The following is a 15,732-nucleotide window of genomic DNA, read 5'->3' on the forward strand; positions in this document are numbered from 1 at the left end:
CCGGCTGGGTGTCTTTTGCCATGACTGCTGCTGCTGCCCCCCATTGACCCTCACCCAGTGGCTTTCTTATTGACAAAACAAGCTCTGTGTGCATGAGCGGGGGGGACATTGGAGGAGATGGGGGTACACGGGTTCTGATGGGCGGAGTGACCAGAAGGCCATCTTTTCCAGTCATCGTGACCCTGATATGTGGACAGCAGCCTCCTCCCTTGCCAGGGACCTATGCAGGAACCACAGTTACGTCACTTTAACGTTTATAATTATCTTCGTGTCTGCTGTTGTTATGAGTATGGAGGGAAGTCATGTAATGGAAAATCACAGCGCCATCTCGGTTGCACGTAACGATCAAGTTTTCTCCGTGGCATTTCGAACGAGTCAAGTTAGTAATGAAGTCTGTGGTGCACACGCACCTTCATTATCGTTGTCCGGGGGAGAGCGTGCTATCCGGCTTCTCCATCTGCCCCTCCCTTTGATTTTGATGTCCCCCCTGAATGGGGCCGTCTGCCTCCTCCTCTCACTTCTCTACAAAGGCCTTGCGTTATGCGGCAAACGCACGCGATGGAGTAGATCTGTCCTCGGTCAAGCATGAAAGTTTTCTGATTTTCATTATCACCACCCAACCTAGGACTGACCACATGGTGCTCTTGTCTAGCAAAATCCAGGAAGTGAAGTGACCGTACGTGGCCAGTGATAGACTCCCGCTTGTGACGACACCCCTCTCGGGGCCAGCGTGGGTCCTGTGGCCAGGGAGCACGCTTGGTTACTTCTGGAACTGTTAAGGCCAATGTCATCAGAGCCGGAATCAGTAGTTTCAAATGAGGCTGCTCGTACCCTGGGGCTCTGAGTAGATGCTCGAATGGCTCCATAAATAATAGAGTTGTTTATTTTTACCAAACAGTAATGATGTTAAACGCCTAAGGAGTCTGTTCCCCACTTTTATCTCTTTTACATATTAGGGCTACGTGTAGAATTTCTAAAACATGTTCTGCCAATATTTATAAAATAAATCACTCTTGTATAGGATGGTGAATCCCAGCGTGGTATCGGAACACCCCCGGGAGTCAGAATCATTCAACGTCCCTGATCAGATGCAGGTCCCCAGCGCCACCCCCGAGTTAGGGAAATACTAAGATCAGGTCACAGAGTAGTAGAAGTTTAACCCTTTACCGTTCAAAGGGACTGTCTTCTGAAATGCTCCCTCTGCTGTGACGTCCCTGACAAGTGGTCGTCTGGCTTCCACATGACACTTCCGCTAGCCCAGGGCTCACCACCTCCAGGTCTGCCCATCCGACTTCCTATCGGCTATACATTACTGCAAAAAACTGGCCCTAAAGGAATCAGGAGTCTTCCTGAGCCTCCCTCCCTGCCTCCAGAACAGATTTCAAAGCTTCCTCTTGATCGCGCCCCAGCCTCTCCCCTGGGCCTCCGGCACCTCTCCTTATCGGATCGTGTCTGCTTTTCTGTGCGCTCCCCCACCATGCACACTGGAAAATGAGCCTCTTTCCTTATCTGTCTGTGTGTGTTAGTACCGAGTGTGTTTGTACCTGACGCACAGTAGCCACTCAGTGAAAATTTGTACTTCAATCAACTCATCTCCCTGGTATCTCCTTTTTGGATCTGAATTCCGCCCACTGAGGTACGCAGAATTCAGAATTTCAAGAGAAAGCTGCTAAGCCTGCTTCCAAGGCTCCCTGTACCCATCTTAAACTGTCCCAATTCCTTTCGGCCATTGTTCCTAGGACGCTGTCTCCAGGTGCCCTGGAATCCTGACTACCCTCCTTTCTGTCAGCCTCTCTCCGTTTGGGTCACCCAGAACTGAACCAGCTCACGGTGTGTGGCTTGACATGGCACTGTTTCTCTCCATCACTTTGGTCACCACACTCTCTTAATGAGATCTAAGATACAGCTGTCGGCTCGGCAGCCATGCCGCGCCCACTGCCAGCCCCTTCATCTTGTAACCTTTGCTTTCCCAAACATCCAGCTGCTTCCACCATTTACAAATGATGCTGCAACCAGGCCAAGCCACTGAGTGTCCCTCACAACCAGGCCAAGCCACTGAGTGTCCCTCACAGTGTGGGCGCCAGCTCTGGGTGAAACCGTATCTCATAACGAAAGTTTCATTAAGGTGGGACAGGCAGCTGCAGAGTCCAGAGTGTCTGAGAACAGAGGGCTCGCACGGGTCACCGAGAGGTGAAAAGCACCTGGTCAGCTCAGCGCCTTTTCAACTCAAGAGATGAGGACCAACGGGTAAGGGACTTGTGCAGATTCAGAATTGCCACCAGGAGCCACAATCTCTTTGAGCTGGTGGCTCCAACAGGCGGAAAAAGCAGTATAAATTTCAGTGAGGCAACGCTAAGTGGTAACAGACTTTAAGTTCTGTTATATATAGTTAATTTGCAGAATAAATCGGTCAGGGCAGCAAGAGGCTTTAACGTCCAAATTCATTTGAAAAAGAGAAGCTAGATGAGCATCGAGAGGGAAATGGAGATGTCACGACGTTCCCGTGCTGGTTGCAGTAGTATTATTATTGAATAATATACTTAGTGAAATATTCTAGATTGTTTGGTAGTTAAAACTATTTATAAGCCAGCCTTTGCAGCTTCTCAGCCAAGGCACTGAATCTCCAGCTGTGGAGCCGCACAAGCCCCAAGAGGCTCCCACCTCCATGTAACTCAGTTTAGCACCCCTACCCCCCCACACACACACACATAAACTACACACAGTGTGCAGCTGAGGTTTTATAACGTGGACCCAAGGCAAGTAGCGGTCATCTGTCAGCTTTACCCATTTCGGGACTGCCGAGGGATTTCCCTAGACTGTGCTCCTCTTCTGCATGTTTGAAGCTGGAGGAGCAGAGAGATGACCAGGCAGAAGCTGGAGCCTGCAGGGCAGGACATGGAGGCAGTAGGGTGGGGTGGGGTGGGGGTGGGGCGCAGAATGCAGGGAGCTGATGGTTCTGGCAAAGCCGAAGGGACTCACGGGCGCCCCCAGTGGAGAAGCAATGCTGCGTGGTAAACAGAAGAAAGCCTTATTTATTTTTTTGTTTTTGATTTTTTTAGGAAAGCCTTATTAATCCCACTCTGCGCACACACGGGCAGAAGCTCGGCGAGGCCCCCAGTGGCGCGCTGCCGCCCGCAGCCTCTCCGTTTCTGCAGTTTTCTCCCTCTGCTTTCCCTGCACTATCCCCCTGAGCTTCCCTGGCTCCTTCTTGGGGAGGATAAGGCACCTGCTCCTGAGGGTCTGGGGGGCCCACTCGGCTTCTCAGCTCAGCCTCCGAGAAGGAAAACCAAGACCGGAAAAGAAAAGGCCTTAATCTCCAGACCCGTGAGTGGGAGGCTCCTTCCGGTAGCCTGCAAGCACGTGGTCTTTCTCCTAATGGAGGTTCGGGAATAGCACATCCCGCAGGTGTTCCTCATTTTCACCTCTGTCTCAGCCTCGTCCCCTCTCCCCACACCCTCTCTCCACGCCGCTCTGTCTGTGGCGAAGCCGCGGGAATAATCCAGCGCAGCTCTGCAAAGCTGTGACTCTGAATCTCTTATGTCAGGTTTATTTTGATGTTGACGAGAAGCTGCATACAGCTGCTGCCGGGCCTTGGGATGCTGATGGGGCTGGAAACGTCTTCCGTTTTCCCATGGCCCCTGTGCCCTGGGAGGAAGTCCAAGGGATGGACGGCAGCTCCCAAATGGCCAGCAAATGAATCGGCACCTGCTGTGGCTCAGGGGAGGGCTCGCCAGTCCACGTCACGATATTTAAGTCTATGGACACTGCAGTGGGTTGAATAATTTACTCTCAAAATGCATGCCCACCCAGAACCTGAGATGGGACTTTATTTGGAAATAGGGTCTTTGCAGATGTAATTAAGATGAGGTCACAGAGGACACAGGGCAAGCCCGGAACCCAGTGACTTGTGTCTTTATAAGAGGAAGGAGAGGGACATTTAGACACAGACACACAGAGGAAAAAGTCAGGTAACAACCAAGGCCAAGACTGGAGCGGAGTGGCTACCAGCCAGGGAACACTGAGGAACGCCGGGGGCCCCCAAAAGCTAGAAGAGGCAGGGAAGGGTTCTTCCCCAGAGCCTTCAGAGGGAGCAGGGCCCTGCCAGCACCTAAATCTCAGACTTTTAGCCTGCGGAACTGGAGGAATGAATTTTTGTTGTTTTAAGCCATTCAGTTGGTCATTTGCAACGGCTGCCTTAGGAAACGAAGAGAGAGAGACTTGATAGGAACAAAAACCTTGGTGATTCACTCCGAGTCACATGAAAAGCATTTGATGAATAAAGAAATGGGACAGTAAGAGGCAAATGAAAGACTGGAATCATTTAAACGTTACGAAAGGCAGGTGTTAGAAATGCACGCACAAATTTATTGCAATTTGGCCGAGACCGAGGAAGTACCTACAGAGTACCAGCTGTTGGGCTCTAGGGACACACGATGAGGAAGTCCCCATCCTGGAAATGAGGGAGACAGACAAGACATAAAGCCAGACTCAGTCTGATTCCAGTGTGGTCGATGCTCCTCTGGACACGGGACCAGAGGGATCATGTCTACCAGGTGGCAGGGGCAGAGTGGCACTCAATAGATACACGGAGAGGATGGGAGGAAGCGAAGGACGGAGGAAAGACATTTTGGGGGTGTGTGTGGAGGATGATGGCAGCCCAGTCTGCCTCTCCCCTCATACATGTGCACTCAGCAAGCACGTCCCTCCGGGCCACCTCAGATTTCCTGGCCTGGCCTTTATGGCGAACCCTAACGAGGCCTTGGGTTGTCACTTGAGGAGCTGCAGACAGTCAGAGACTACAAAGAGCTGAAACCCCTTGGCTTCTTTCCATCCCCGTGTATTTGTTGAACGCTGACCAAGTGCGGGACGTTGGGTGGGAGCCATGACGACCCAACAAGGACCGTCAAGATGAACGGACTAGCTGATTAGAAGAGTTCATTTTTGAAGTAAAAGCTTTAGGGCTTCCCAGTTATTCTGAGGGTTCGTTTTCGTTTCCTGAAACGCGCGGGCTGAGTAGAGTTGGGTCTCCGAGCAGCGGCTGGATTGCTGAGCTGTCCTCCTTGTCACACTGAGTGTCAGATTTAAAAGGGGGGTACACAGGCTGTCTCTGTTATGAACCCCTTGGTAGGTGCTGCTATCCTGCTATTTCTCAAACTTGACCTCTCATCCCGAATGGAATGCCACTGTTACTGACCAAAAAAGAGGCTGATGGAGGCTTTGGTGAATTTACTCCACTTGTCATTAAGTTAACTGTTGCCATGCCAAAGCTAACAACTTTGAGCAAAGACAAAGTACTGCACTTAGACCAAAACTTCAATTTAACTTGAGCCTAATTAGCCAGGAACTCAACCAGGCAATTAGCTGTTTGACAACACGCCTATTAAGAAGGGGCGGTCTTAAGAAAATGGAACCTTATAGCCTCAATCAATTTTTACAGAGTCATTTAGAGCATAGATGCTGTTTTATTTCTGTCTCCTGCAGCTTCCAAACCTGCATAGTCATAATTAATGGACAAAATCATTACCTAGAGGCACCTCGTGGAAAGGTTTAATTCTGTTTGGTAGGCAGTGCTTCATGAGGCAGGCAGAAAATCGGAAAAAAATGCATTTTTAGAGAAGAAAAACGTCAACAAGGATTGGAGGGAAAGTGAGGATTTTCTGGCTAAGTATCAATTAACAAAAACTTCAGTTTTCCAAAAAGACACGTTTTATTGACCTCCCAGTTAGTGGTAGTTTACTGTGGTGCCCAGTGGCTGTTCGATGACCGGTCGTCATTACTGTCCCTCACCACACCCAGAGATGCCGCTCATGCTTGTAACAAAGACCGTCTGCTATTTCCAGAAACTTCCCGAAGAAATACCAAAAGACTAGATCTGAAGTGCACGGTTACTTTAATTTTAGGATAAAAAGTGAAGGATCCATCCTGACAAAGGATTTTTTTTTTTTTTTTAATGTGAATGCATTTGTAGGAAAGAAAAAGAATATAAACTCTTTGGGGCTAGGACTTTGTCTGAATACGCTGGACAGTTACGAACCAATGGTTTTCCAGTATTTAACCCCAAAAGAAAGACGTGCTTCCCATGAGCCAGTGGGGCTGGAAATGTGGAGAGGCTCCTGCATGCCGGCTGAGACCGGGCAAAGTAGGGAAATGGCAGAAGACGCACGCTGTTATGTCCCATCCTTCTACCCATTCTTGGGGACCAGAACACCTCTTTCTCTCTCTCGCTGTCACAACCACTGCCTTTTTACGCCGACGACGTGGAGCATGTGACCCCGCCTGCCGGTACGGCCGCCTCTCCCAGAGCTGCCTGGACCCAGCCCCCCAGCGATGCACCTTCCACCTCAGCTACTGTTTGGTGCCCGTGGCCTTACAGGCCCAGGACACCAGTTATGCCCTTTGCCACTTGGCAGTATTAGTGGCTATGACCTTGCCATATTTCCTAGCCAGGAGAACCAAGGCATGCTCTCCTTTTCTTAAGCTTAAATCTTTAAATCCCAAGGTAGTTAATCACCCAGTGCACATTAACGAACTTTCAGACGTGTGGGCATGTTTTACAAAATTTGCAAAATGTACTTCAGCAGTAATTCCTTCAATTTTTGCAACCAGCTTATCTCTGACCAATTCTCAGTTATGGCCAAGACTAGCGGATCTCACTCTGAATCAATGTCTCTCTTCTTAGAAGAAAAATGGAAAATCTCAAAAGAACCAGGACAGCAAGGCAAGAAATGAATTTAAACCCAGCCTGTGCAGTCAGTACCTACAGAACACAGAAGGCTGTCACTTTGTATACAAGTCATTATAAATGATTTATTAATTCAACAAACACTTGTAGGCATTCAGTAAATATTCGTTTAATGAATTGCTGACTGCATTAGTTGTGTCACATGTTTGGCACTGTGGGATACTGTAGTGAAGAACAAGATAAAATTTCATCCCTCAAGGAGCCCACCATTTGATGGTCTGGCTGGTGGATGGGGTAGGTAGATAGGCAGGCATAGTGAGAATAATTCAATTGAGAGAGAACTCACTGTGTCGCAGGCACCGTTAAACTCTCTTCGTGGGTGATGCCGGTGCATGTTTACCATGGCCTCACTAAACCAGTTCAGTTAGTGTCTGCATTTTATAAACGAGGGAGCTGAGCTCAGAAAGGTTAAGAAAGTCACCTTAATTTGTGACTAAGTGGTAAGGTCAGAAATCAAACTCGGAGGTCTGACTCGGACTTCTCCCTGTCAACTGCATTGCCCTGGGTCATCAGCGGGCAAGCGGAGAGGTGGCTGGTGTGGGGAGAGAAATAATAGAGACGGAAGAGGACCGGGTGATGACTAGGACAGCGGGACAGGATTCCGGGCTGGATTGAGTAGGAAGCTAATGCCGTGTGCTGGGCTGAGGCCTGCGAGGGGGGGACAGGTGCAGGGCACGGCGTGCAGTGAGGGGCACGCTGGGCTTGAGGTGCCTGTTGGACATGCAGGTCAATTTCCGAGAAAGCACAGCCAGGCTCTGTCAGGCTGTGGAGCCGTCTCAGAATAATGCTGTGTTCTTCCTACTCGACTAAAGTTTTAGAGAGAGGCTAGGGGCGATTTACATATGTTTTGATTTTATTCTATAAACTTGAATAAAATTAAAATAGAGTATTTGGAAGCAATGGGAATAATATACAGTTCAATTGAACCTGATAGAAGAAAGCTGGATGAGTTATTAGGGGAAAATTTTTGCATTTAAATTTTACCAAATTTTAAAGCTGCTTTTATTAAATTTAAGTATAGTTGGTATACAATATTATATAGTTATATTAGTTTCAGGTGTACAATATAGTGATTTGACATTTTTATACCTTACAATGTAACCACCCCACTAATTCTATTAAATCTGTGGTCATGACTTAATATATTTACTTCCCCCTTTTCCTCTCCCCCCAAAATGTATCCAGAGGTAGGTGAATAATAGATGATACATAGAGATAGGTAGATAGATAGATAGATACATACATACATATATCATACGTATATGGATGGATGAATGAATGGATGGATGGATAGACATATACATGTATACATACATACACACATACATACATACATGGATGGATAGGTAAAGATAGATAAATGGAGGTGGGGGCCACATAGGCCTAAACTAGGCCAAGGAGTGTCACAGACGAGGAAGGCACAGTCCCTGACCCCAGACACTCATTACCTCACACAGCGGTGCAGGGAGGAGTGTCCAGCGGACGCCCCATCCCCTCTGCTCTGGTTATGAGTCCATCATGTCGTATTCTGCTCAGGCTCAGAGCGCGTGTCCTTGGCACGTAGGTCTAGGAGTCCAGTTGGAGTCCATCCAGAGTGACCTGAACCTCTCTGTCCAAAGACATGATTAAACACTCTGAGAGACTGATCTGAGCCTGGGTACGTGGACGGAAATGCGAATTCAGATAACCCAGGACATGTGGTGTGAACAGGAGCAGACTGGGGTGGGACCTGGAGAGCAGGGTGCTGGGAGACTTCAGGGTGCAGCGTGCTCTGGCCGTGCCTCGTTGGCCCCATGTCAGGCTTTCTTTCCCGTGGCTCCAAAGCGGTCTCCAAAAGCTGGGATCTGATTAGCTTGCGTTTGGTTTCTTTGCTGCCTAATGAACTACCTCCTACCTCCGAGCTGTGATGTCATTAGCATCGCATTGCCTTGGGCACCAACTCAGGAGAGAGATTCTTGCAGCAGTCCCAGAATCCTACAGGAATCGGACCAATTTACTTCATAACAACGAATTCACCTTCACGACCTGTCAGCTCCCACCAGCACAGCAGGCCCTGCATGAGGACGGCTCAGTCGCTTTCACCATCCTCGTTCGCTCCTGAGTCTAGGTGGGTCAATATGTACCTGCCTGAGGCCACGGGCACATCCACAGTGAGACTTGGAGCATCGAGAAGGCCGATATTCTCATACCGCGATCTTCTGTTGGGGAAATCCATCCACCGTGTGCTGCAGGATACAGATTTAGCCTCAAGCAAATGGCATTTATTTATAGCAAACTGTATCTGTAAAGCACTTTGCAGTTTTAGGGCTGTTAACTACATTCCAGGTTGGCTGTTCGACTTGTAAGAAAGCCGAGTGTCATGGCTGGACTCGACCACCCCGGTGAGCGATGGGATGAATTCTGCAAACAGGTGAGAGGAGGCCACGCCGGGTTTCTTGACCAGATGACACCTGTGTCGATTGCAATTTTTAAGACCTTAATCGCAGCTTATTTCCTATGTGCAGAGATCGTGCACTTGTTGAAACGGAATGTTTATCTTATTAAGAGACAATATAGTGTCTCAAGTTATCAGAGTATTTCTACCCAGGATTTAGAGGGCAGAAGCACCATCCACTCACAGACCCCTCTGAGGGAGAGCCGAAAGCAGGTGTCAGAGATCAGACTCTCCTGAAGCTTTTAGGGTTTGAACTACTCTTTCGCTCGCCATGGACGCGGTGGTTATAGGCAATCTCTTCGGGCAAAGGGAGATTTACCTGGGCTTTCATTCCATCTTTTTAAGGAGTTTTTCTCGATTGTCTCTTTAACTGCACGAGGAAAATGCATTTCCTCCTTGAAAAATGTCTCTCTCACTCACCTCTCTTTTTTGCAGGAGCCTTTTGGGAGTCCCCTGCTCATTACTTCTGAGTAAATTCAGCCCCTCCCTAGACAGCCCCGCCCTGTGTGACGAGGGGACGGGAGAAGTGGTTAGGCTTGGTCTCAGCAGGGCCCGCTTTATCTGGACCGGAACGTGTTCGGGAGAAGGCAAATAAGATTCTGAAGTCAAACAAGAATTTGGTGGCCTCCCACCATCTTCTTTTGTATCTTCCCTGGCCTCTCTTCGCCCTAACCTTGCACCTGTGCAAGGCTGGAGGGTATTGGCGTGGAGGGAGTTGCCACATCTCGGTTTTAATTGGGGTAGCCAGAAGCAGCCGCAAGGGGAGCAGCCCCTCCAATGTTTTTAGCAATTGTGAGCCTTAATGATGGAGCCCTGGAAGGCGGGAGGCTGTGGCTCCTGACTGTGTTTGGGGTTGCAGTGCCCCCTAGTGGCCTCGTTTGTCCGTTAGACCCCTACACCCTGAGCAGGGACCGAGAAGGGGTTTTATATCTGTATATGGATGCGTATGTAGCCGGTGCGGGGGATTCTGGGGATTTGGGGGATTTGGTGGCATATTATTTCCCCCTTGAAGTAAATTTTACTTTATATGAAGGATATTGAGGATTTTTATTTTCCCTTGTGAGTTTTATTTTCCCTTTATGATCATCTTGTGTCTCTTTGTATTGTATTTTGCTCTGTAAGTTTTGTGGAATTGTTTTTACTCATTAATTTTTTATTAATTGATTGAGAAAAATTGTGCCACCACAGTTTTTCTTTTAAAGTAGCTATGCGTTACTTTTCCGGAAGTTTATTTTCTGTGTCGCCGAAGTGGTCACAGAATTTATCACACCGTTTTTCTCTCGCAGACGTCATTTTAGGCTTGATAGCACCATCTAGTGGTTGTTTTGTGGAAACCCTTTTCCCAGCCTTTTCGTTGAATGACTTCTCAGGGACGATGGCTGTGGGTCGGTAATGAAATGCATCTGATTGTAAGGGCATGAGGGCCAGCCAAGAGAGCCTCCAGCTCGCTGCTAAGGCCTGCAAGCACAGTTTTAAAACTCTAATCTTGAAAAGAAGCACTGTATCTTTACCAAATTTTTTTTAAATGTCATTTACCGTCCCAGTGAATGAAGGCCTGTTTTTTTCTAGAAATAACATCAAGAATCCAAAAACCTCATCCCACCCCCACTTCTCCCTGCCCAGTCCATGTAGCCTGTCAAAGAAGACTGGAGGCCTGGCCAGGGGCTGGGTGAGCAGAGTTCTGCCAGGTCGTGGCCACTTTACAAATACTCCCAGCCGTGAGCTGCATAAGCCTGAATGTCAGTCAGGATTTACATGCAGCTCAGAGTGACTTTGGGGCCAGCTGGTCCATGGGCTCCTGCGTCCCCTGTTCGGTGACATCGTTCTCGGATTCGGTACGCTCAGGTACGTAGTTCTCTGATAACCTCAAAAGGGCTCGAGCTTGGCTCCGGATCCATTATTGCACAAAATGCAAATGTGAACTAAATTATCCCATACTGATAGCCGCCGAGTGCGTCCTTCGCCTTGGCTCACGGGAGGCGTCCTACGTCCATGGGCCTGCGGGGTGAAAATGCCTCCCCCGCATGACGACGATGCTCGTCAGAGGAACAGCAGTGCAGAAACGCCTCGGATCACACCGCAGACAGGGAGGAGAGCCACAGAGCGCTCCCCGGACTCCATAGGAGAGACCTCTGCCACGGAGCCAATGAGTCAGTCTCCCAACCACCTTCTGAAACCACTTTGCAAGTCCTTCCGGCCAGTTCCCCAAAGATCCAGCCCATCGAGCATCGCGTTCTTGATGCATCCAAGACCAGAATGGGTGTTCCGCGTCTGCCCATCGCTTCCAGAAGCCCACCGGCCTCGCAGAAATGGCTTCATGTCTGGGACGACAAAGGGTCAGGGAGCTCGTGGGGCAGCCAGGGCCTTTAGTCAGCAGACTCTGCTTCCATCTCCCTTTAGAAGGAGTGAGTTAAATGCAAAGTCATGACGACTTGGAAGAGAAACACCCAGCAGTGCTTTCTTCCATAGCGCACAAACCATTATTTTCTAGTAGGCGTCACCAATGTTTGTCACCAAAAAGAAACTAAGAGCCCCCCCCCACCCCCAACTCCCTTTTACTCATCAATCAAGGGTGATATGGACCCATCTCTCAGGCTTTGCAGTACACATCTTTTTGAGAAAGTAAAAATTTCTTCCCCGTTTTCAATATGTTGATTAATAGTGAAGCAGAGACATCCTGTTCTTCCCCCTGTGATGTGAGTGCTTCGGAATCAGACAGAACCGGATTGAAACCTCAGATCTCACAATGCACTAGCTGTGTCATCTTGAGGCTCTTGGCCTCACTTTTCTTATCTATAAAATGGGCGTAATGATGGAACTTCGTGCAGAGGGCTGGGGCGAGGGCTAAGGGAGGGCTTGAACAGGTACCACTCTCCCAGTACCTACAGGCTTGATGCATCTTACGGTAGTTACGATTAAAGCTACTATGATGGTGACTCGACTCATGCTGTTCAGTGCGTCGTGCGCTTTAAAATCATTTTGCCATTTAATCCTCACGCAGTGCTAGAGGCAGGTACTGCTAACACCACCGTCGTGTGGATGCGGGAACTGAGTCAGGGAACACCGGCTGCTGTTGTCCATAGTTGATGACGGTCAGAGACCTGCACACATCCCGCAGAAGGGTCCTGAGAGGGGTAGTGGATCCGAGGATTCTCAGCAAGGACACCTCCTGCTCTCACGTTTGGAAGGGCCATTTCCGACTCTGGTTTACGGGAGGCAGCGTCCCCCAAATTGAATGGGCTGACGGAATCTCATCTTACCCCCTCAGTGACACCTTCTGACCTCTCAAGGATTTGACTCCGGCACTCACTGACCACGAGGCCATGCAGGTCCTCGTCTCTGGCCCCCCTCACTGTTCCTTTCCGTTTGTGTCTGGCAGGAAACTCCCCTTCCGACGAGTCAGAGGAGCGGGAGAGAGACCCCAAGGTGCTGACGTTCCCAGAATACATCGCCAGCCTGTCCGAGTCCGGCACCAAGCGCATGGCAGCCGGAGTCCGCATGGAGTGCCAGAGCAAGGGACGATGCCCCTCGTCCTGCCCCTTGTGTCATGTGACATCCAGCCCTGACACCCCCGCCGAGCCGGTCCTGTTGGAGGTGACCCGAGCAGCCCCCATCTATGAACTGGTGACCAACAACCAGACCCAGAGGGTAAGAGGCCTGTCGTCGACAACGGTGGGCCTCGCAGGTGGCCCGGGGAGGTGACCGGGTGCAGTGGAACTCCATGCTAGACCACGGGTGGTGAGACTTTTTGTTTAGCTAATCCAGGTACCTAATTTGCTTAGATTTGCATGTTTGCATATTAAATCAAATCACTGCATCCACAGCTCCCATGGTAATGACGCAGGAGTCACAGCTCAGCATTTGTGTAGGTCTTTGGGCGACAAGGGCTGGAGGAAGAAGGTAGATAGGGACACATAGCATTTGCAGGCACCAAAGTCATTGTTCAGAAAGCCTCGGGGGACCTTCGTGGGAGGAGGCTCAGCTCTGCCTCCTCTGTTGGTATGAGAGGTAGACCAGCCGCCCTAACTGAACCCAAGCCTGGGACCAGCTGCAGCTAGACTAGAAGGAGCCTGTCAGGCACAGGTCCCAAACTAGGGGTCTGCCCGCCTTAGCCTGAGGGGGTGGGGTCACTTCCCCCCCCACCCCCGTCTGACTCTAAGAACCAAATACCACATCCCTGCAGACCTTTCTGCCTCATATCATGCTGCTGGTCCCGACGTCTCCGACCACGCCTCTCTCCCTCCGCCGCTCCCCTGCCAGAGGTGCTCGGAGAAAACGAAGGGACCCAAAGGATCAGCTGCAGAAATGTGGCCCAGGCAGTGACTTAGCCCATTTCCTCTCTCCCATCTCCTCAAGGACATAAAGAACACCAACGATGACAAAAATAAAACCTTGAAAGCTCAGGGTGTGGGGCATCTGAGACTCTAGGCAAAGGTGACCTTAGGGACAAGACATGGCAGAGTCACAGCAGGGAGCTGCTTACCTGCCTGAGAGGTGTGCCCATCCAGGTGGGGTGATAATTGCTTTCTCTTTCTTTTATAAGGGACACCGGTGTGTCACAGTTTCCTAGGTGATACCTAAACCAACAAGAGCGATAATTGCTTTCTCTTTCTTTTATAAGGGACACCAGTGTGTCACAGTTTCCTAGGTGGTACCTAAACCAACAAGAGTGTGTGTATGCGTGCCTGTGTGTGTGTGCGTGTGTGTATGTGTGTATGCATGTGTGTATGTGTGTGTATGTGTGTGTGTGCATGTGCATGTGTGTGCGTGCGTGTGCGTGTATGCGTGTGTGTGCGTGTGTATGCGTGTTTTTGTATGCGTGTGCGCGTGTGTGTGTGCGCGTGTGTGAACATGTCTGTGTGTCGTCTGTGTGTGCGTGTGTGTGCATGTGTGTGTGCGTGTGTGCGCACGTGTGTGTGCGTGTGTTTTTGTATGCGTGTGCGCATGTGTGTATGCGCGTGTGAGCGTGTCTGTGTGTCGTCTGTGTGTGCGTGTGTGTGCGTGTGTGTGTGTGTTTTCTCTCGCCTATCCCCCTTTGCCTCAGATATTTCATTGTGTGTTTCAAAATAAGGTTTTTCGTGTATGCGCATGTGTGTGTGCGTGTATGCATGTGTGTGTGCGTGTGTGTGCGTGTGTTTTGTATGCATGTGCGCGTGTGTGTATGCGCGTGTGTGAGCGTGTCTGTGTGTCGTCTGTGTGTGCGTGTGTGTGCATGCATGCACGTGTGTGTGCACGTGTGTGCATGTGTGCGGGTGTGCGCGTGCGTGTGTGTGTGTGTGTGTTTCTCTCGCCTATCCCCCTTTGCCACAGATATTTCATTGTGTGTTTCAAAATAAGGTTTTTCGCAGGAACAGAAAGATAAATTGCTCCGTTAGCCAGCACATTCCTCCTCAATCTGACAGAAGCGGCTATGGGGAGAAAAGTGGGAGAGAAGGCATCACTGCGGGGCGGGGCTTGAAAGGATGGAGAGAAGGAGGGGCTTGGGTCACTATGGCGACCAAAGCTGCAGTGGCTTTAATCCAATGCCCGGGCCTGCCCTCACCTGCCCCACTGCGTCTGCTGTGAGCCCCCGAGACCGCCGCAGCTGGCAACCAAGAGCACATGTGCATTGGCCTGGGACCAGCAGAATCGGGGCTCCCTCGCAGAGCCACCGTGCGGGACGGGATGTGCGGAGCTGCAGAGCAGAGAGGAGCTTGGTGGGAGAGGAGGGTGGAGGCCCTGCTTCCTGCAGGGGCATCGGGGAGCACAGCGAGGAAGCTGAAGGAAGTCTGCATTGGCAGCCCCCTTTCTGGATCCCCGACCTGCCAACCTCAGCCCTTCCCCGTCTCCCCGCACCGGTCTTGAGAGAGGGACTGGGACATCTCGTCCATCTGGCCGTCTTTGGAGCACTTTCATCTCTATACGCAAAGACCGGGCGGCCTGAGCTGGAGTTCAGTTGCCGTCATGTTTCTTCTCTCTCCTTCCTTAGACATGGTCCGTCTTCACTATTCCCTCCGCTCCTCTGCTTCCCCTCCGATTCTGCCCTTTCTCCCAAGGAGTGGAGATGAGCAGAGAAGCAAAGGAGAAGTGGAGGGCCGCTGCGTCCGCATCCGGAGCTCGGCGTGCGTCCTCCTGTCTACCCCTCTGTGTATCTCTGGGCGGGTTTTCTAACCTCTCTTAGCCTCGTTGTTCTTCTATTGCACTAGACGATCTCTGATGCCACATTTCAGTCTAATCTGTGATTACAGTCTAGAAACGAGTAGGTCAAATGATCTGACCAACCAGGTATCTCAAACCCAACGAGCCTGAATCACTGTCCTCCAACCCAAACCATACCTGTTGTACTTGCATCTCAGCGAGTGGCACTTTCTACCTGGCTGCCCAAACTGAAGACCAGGGATGCATCGTAGCCTTTTTATTTTTATTTATTTATGTTTTTGGTGGGGAAGAGTCATTCTCTGACATCTGTTCCATTGCCGAGGGCCACAGAGATCTAGAATCTATCTTTTTTTCCTAGTTATTTTTTTTTTAATGCACCTTCTGATTTGCATTGCGTGCAGTCAGGCAGATCATACAG

General features: G+C 50.0%; 1 protein-coding gene across 1 annotated transcript in view; it reads left to right on the forward strand.

Moving 5' to 3' along the window:
- ASTN1 (astrotactin 1) overlaps positions 1–15,732 on the forward strand; it is a 275,401-nt gene that overhangs the window by 237,138 nt on the left and 22,531 nt on the right. The window contains exon 16 of the mRNA XM_006907901.2: positions 12,556–12,824. Coding sequence (XP_006907963.1) covers positions 12,556–12,824 — 269 coding nt within the window. The remainder of the gene's footprint in view (positions 1–12,555; positions 12,825–15,732) is intronic.

The sequence above is a fragment of the Pteropus alecto genome, unplaced genomic scaffold (genome assembly GCF_000325575.1).
Source record: "Pteropus alecto unplaced genomic scaffold, ASM32557v1 scaffold101, whole genome shotgun sequence".
In the NCBI taxonomy this organism is placed as follows: domain Eukaryota; kingdom Metazoa; phylum Chordata; class Mammalia; order Chiroptera; family Pteropodidae; genus Pteropus; species Pteropus alecto.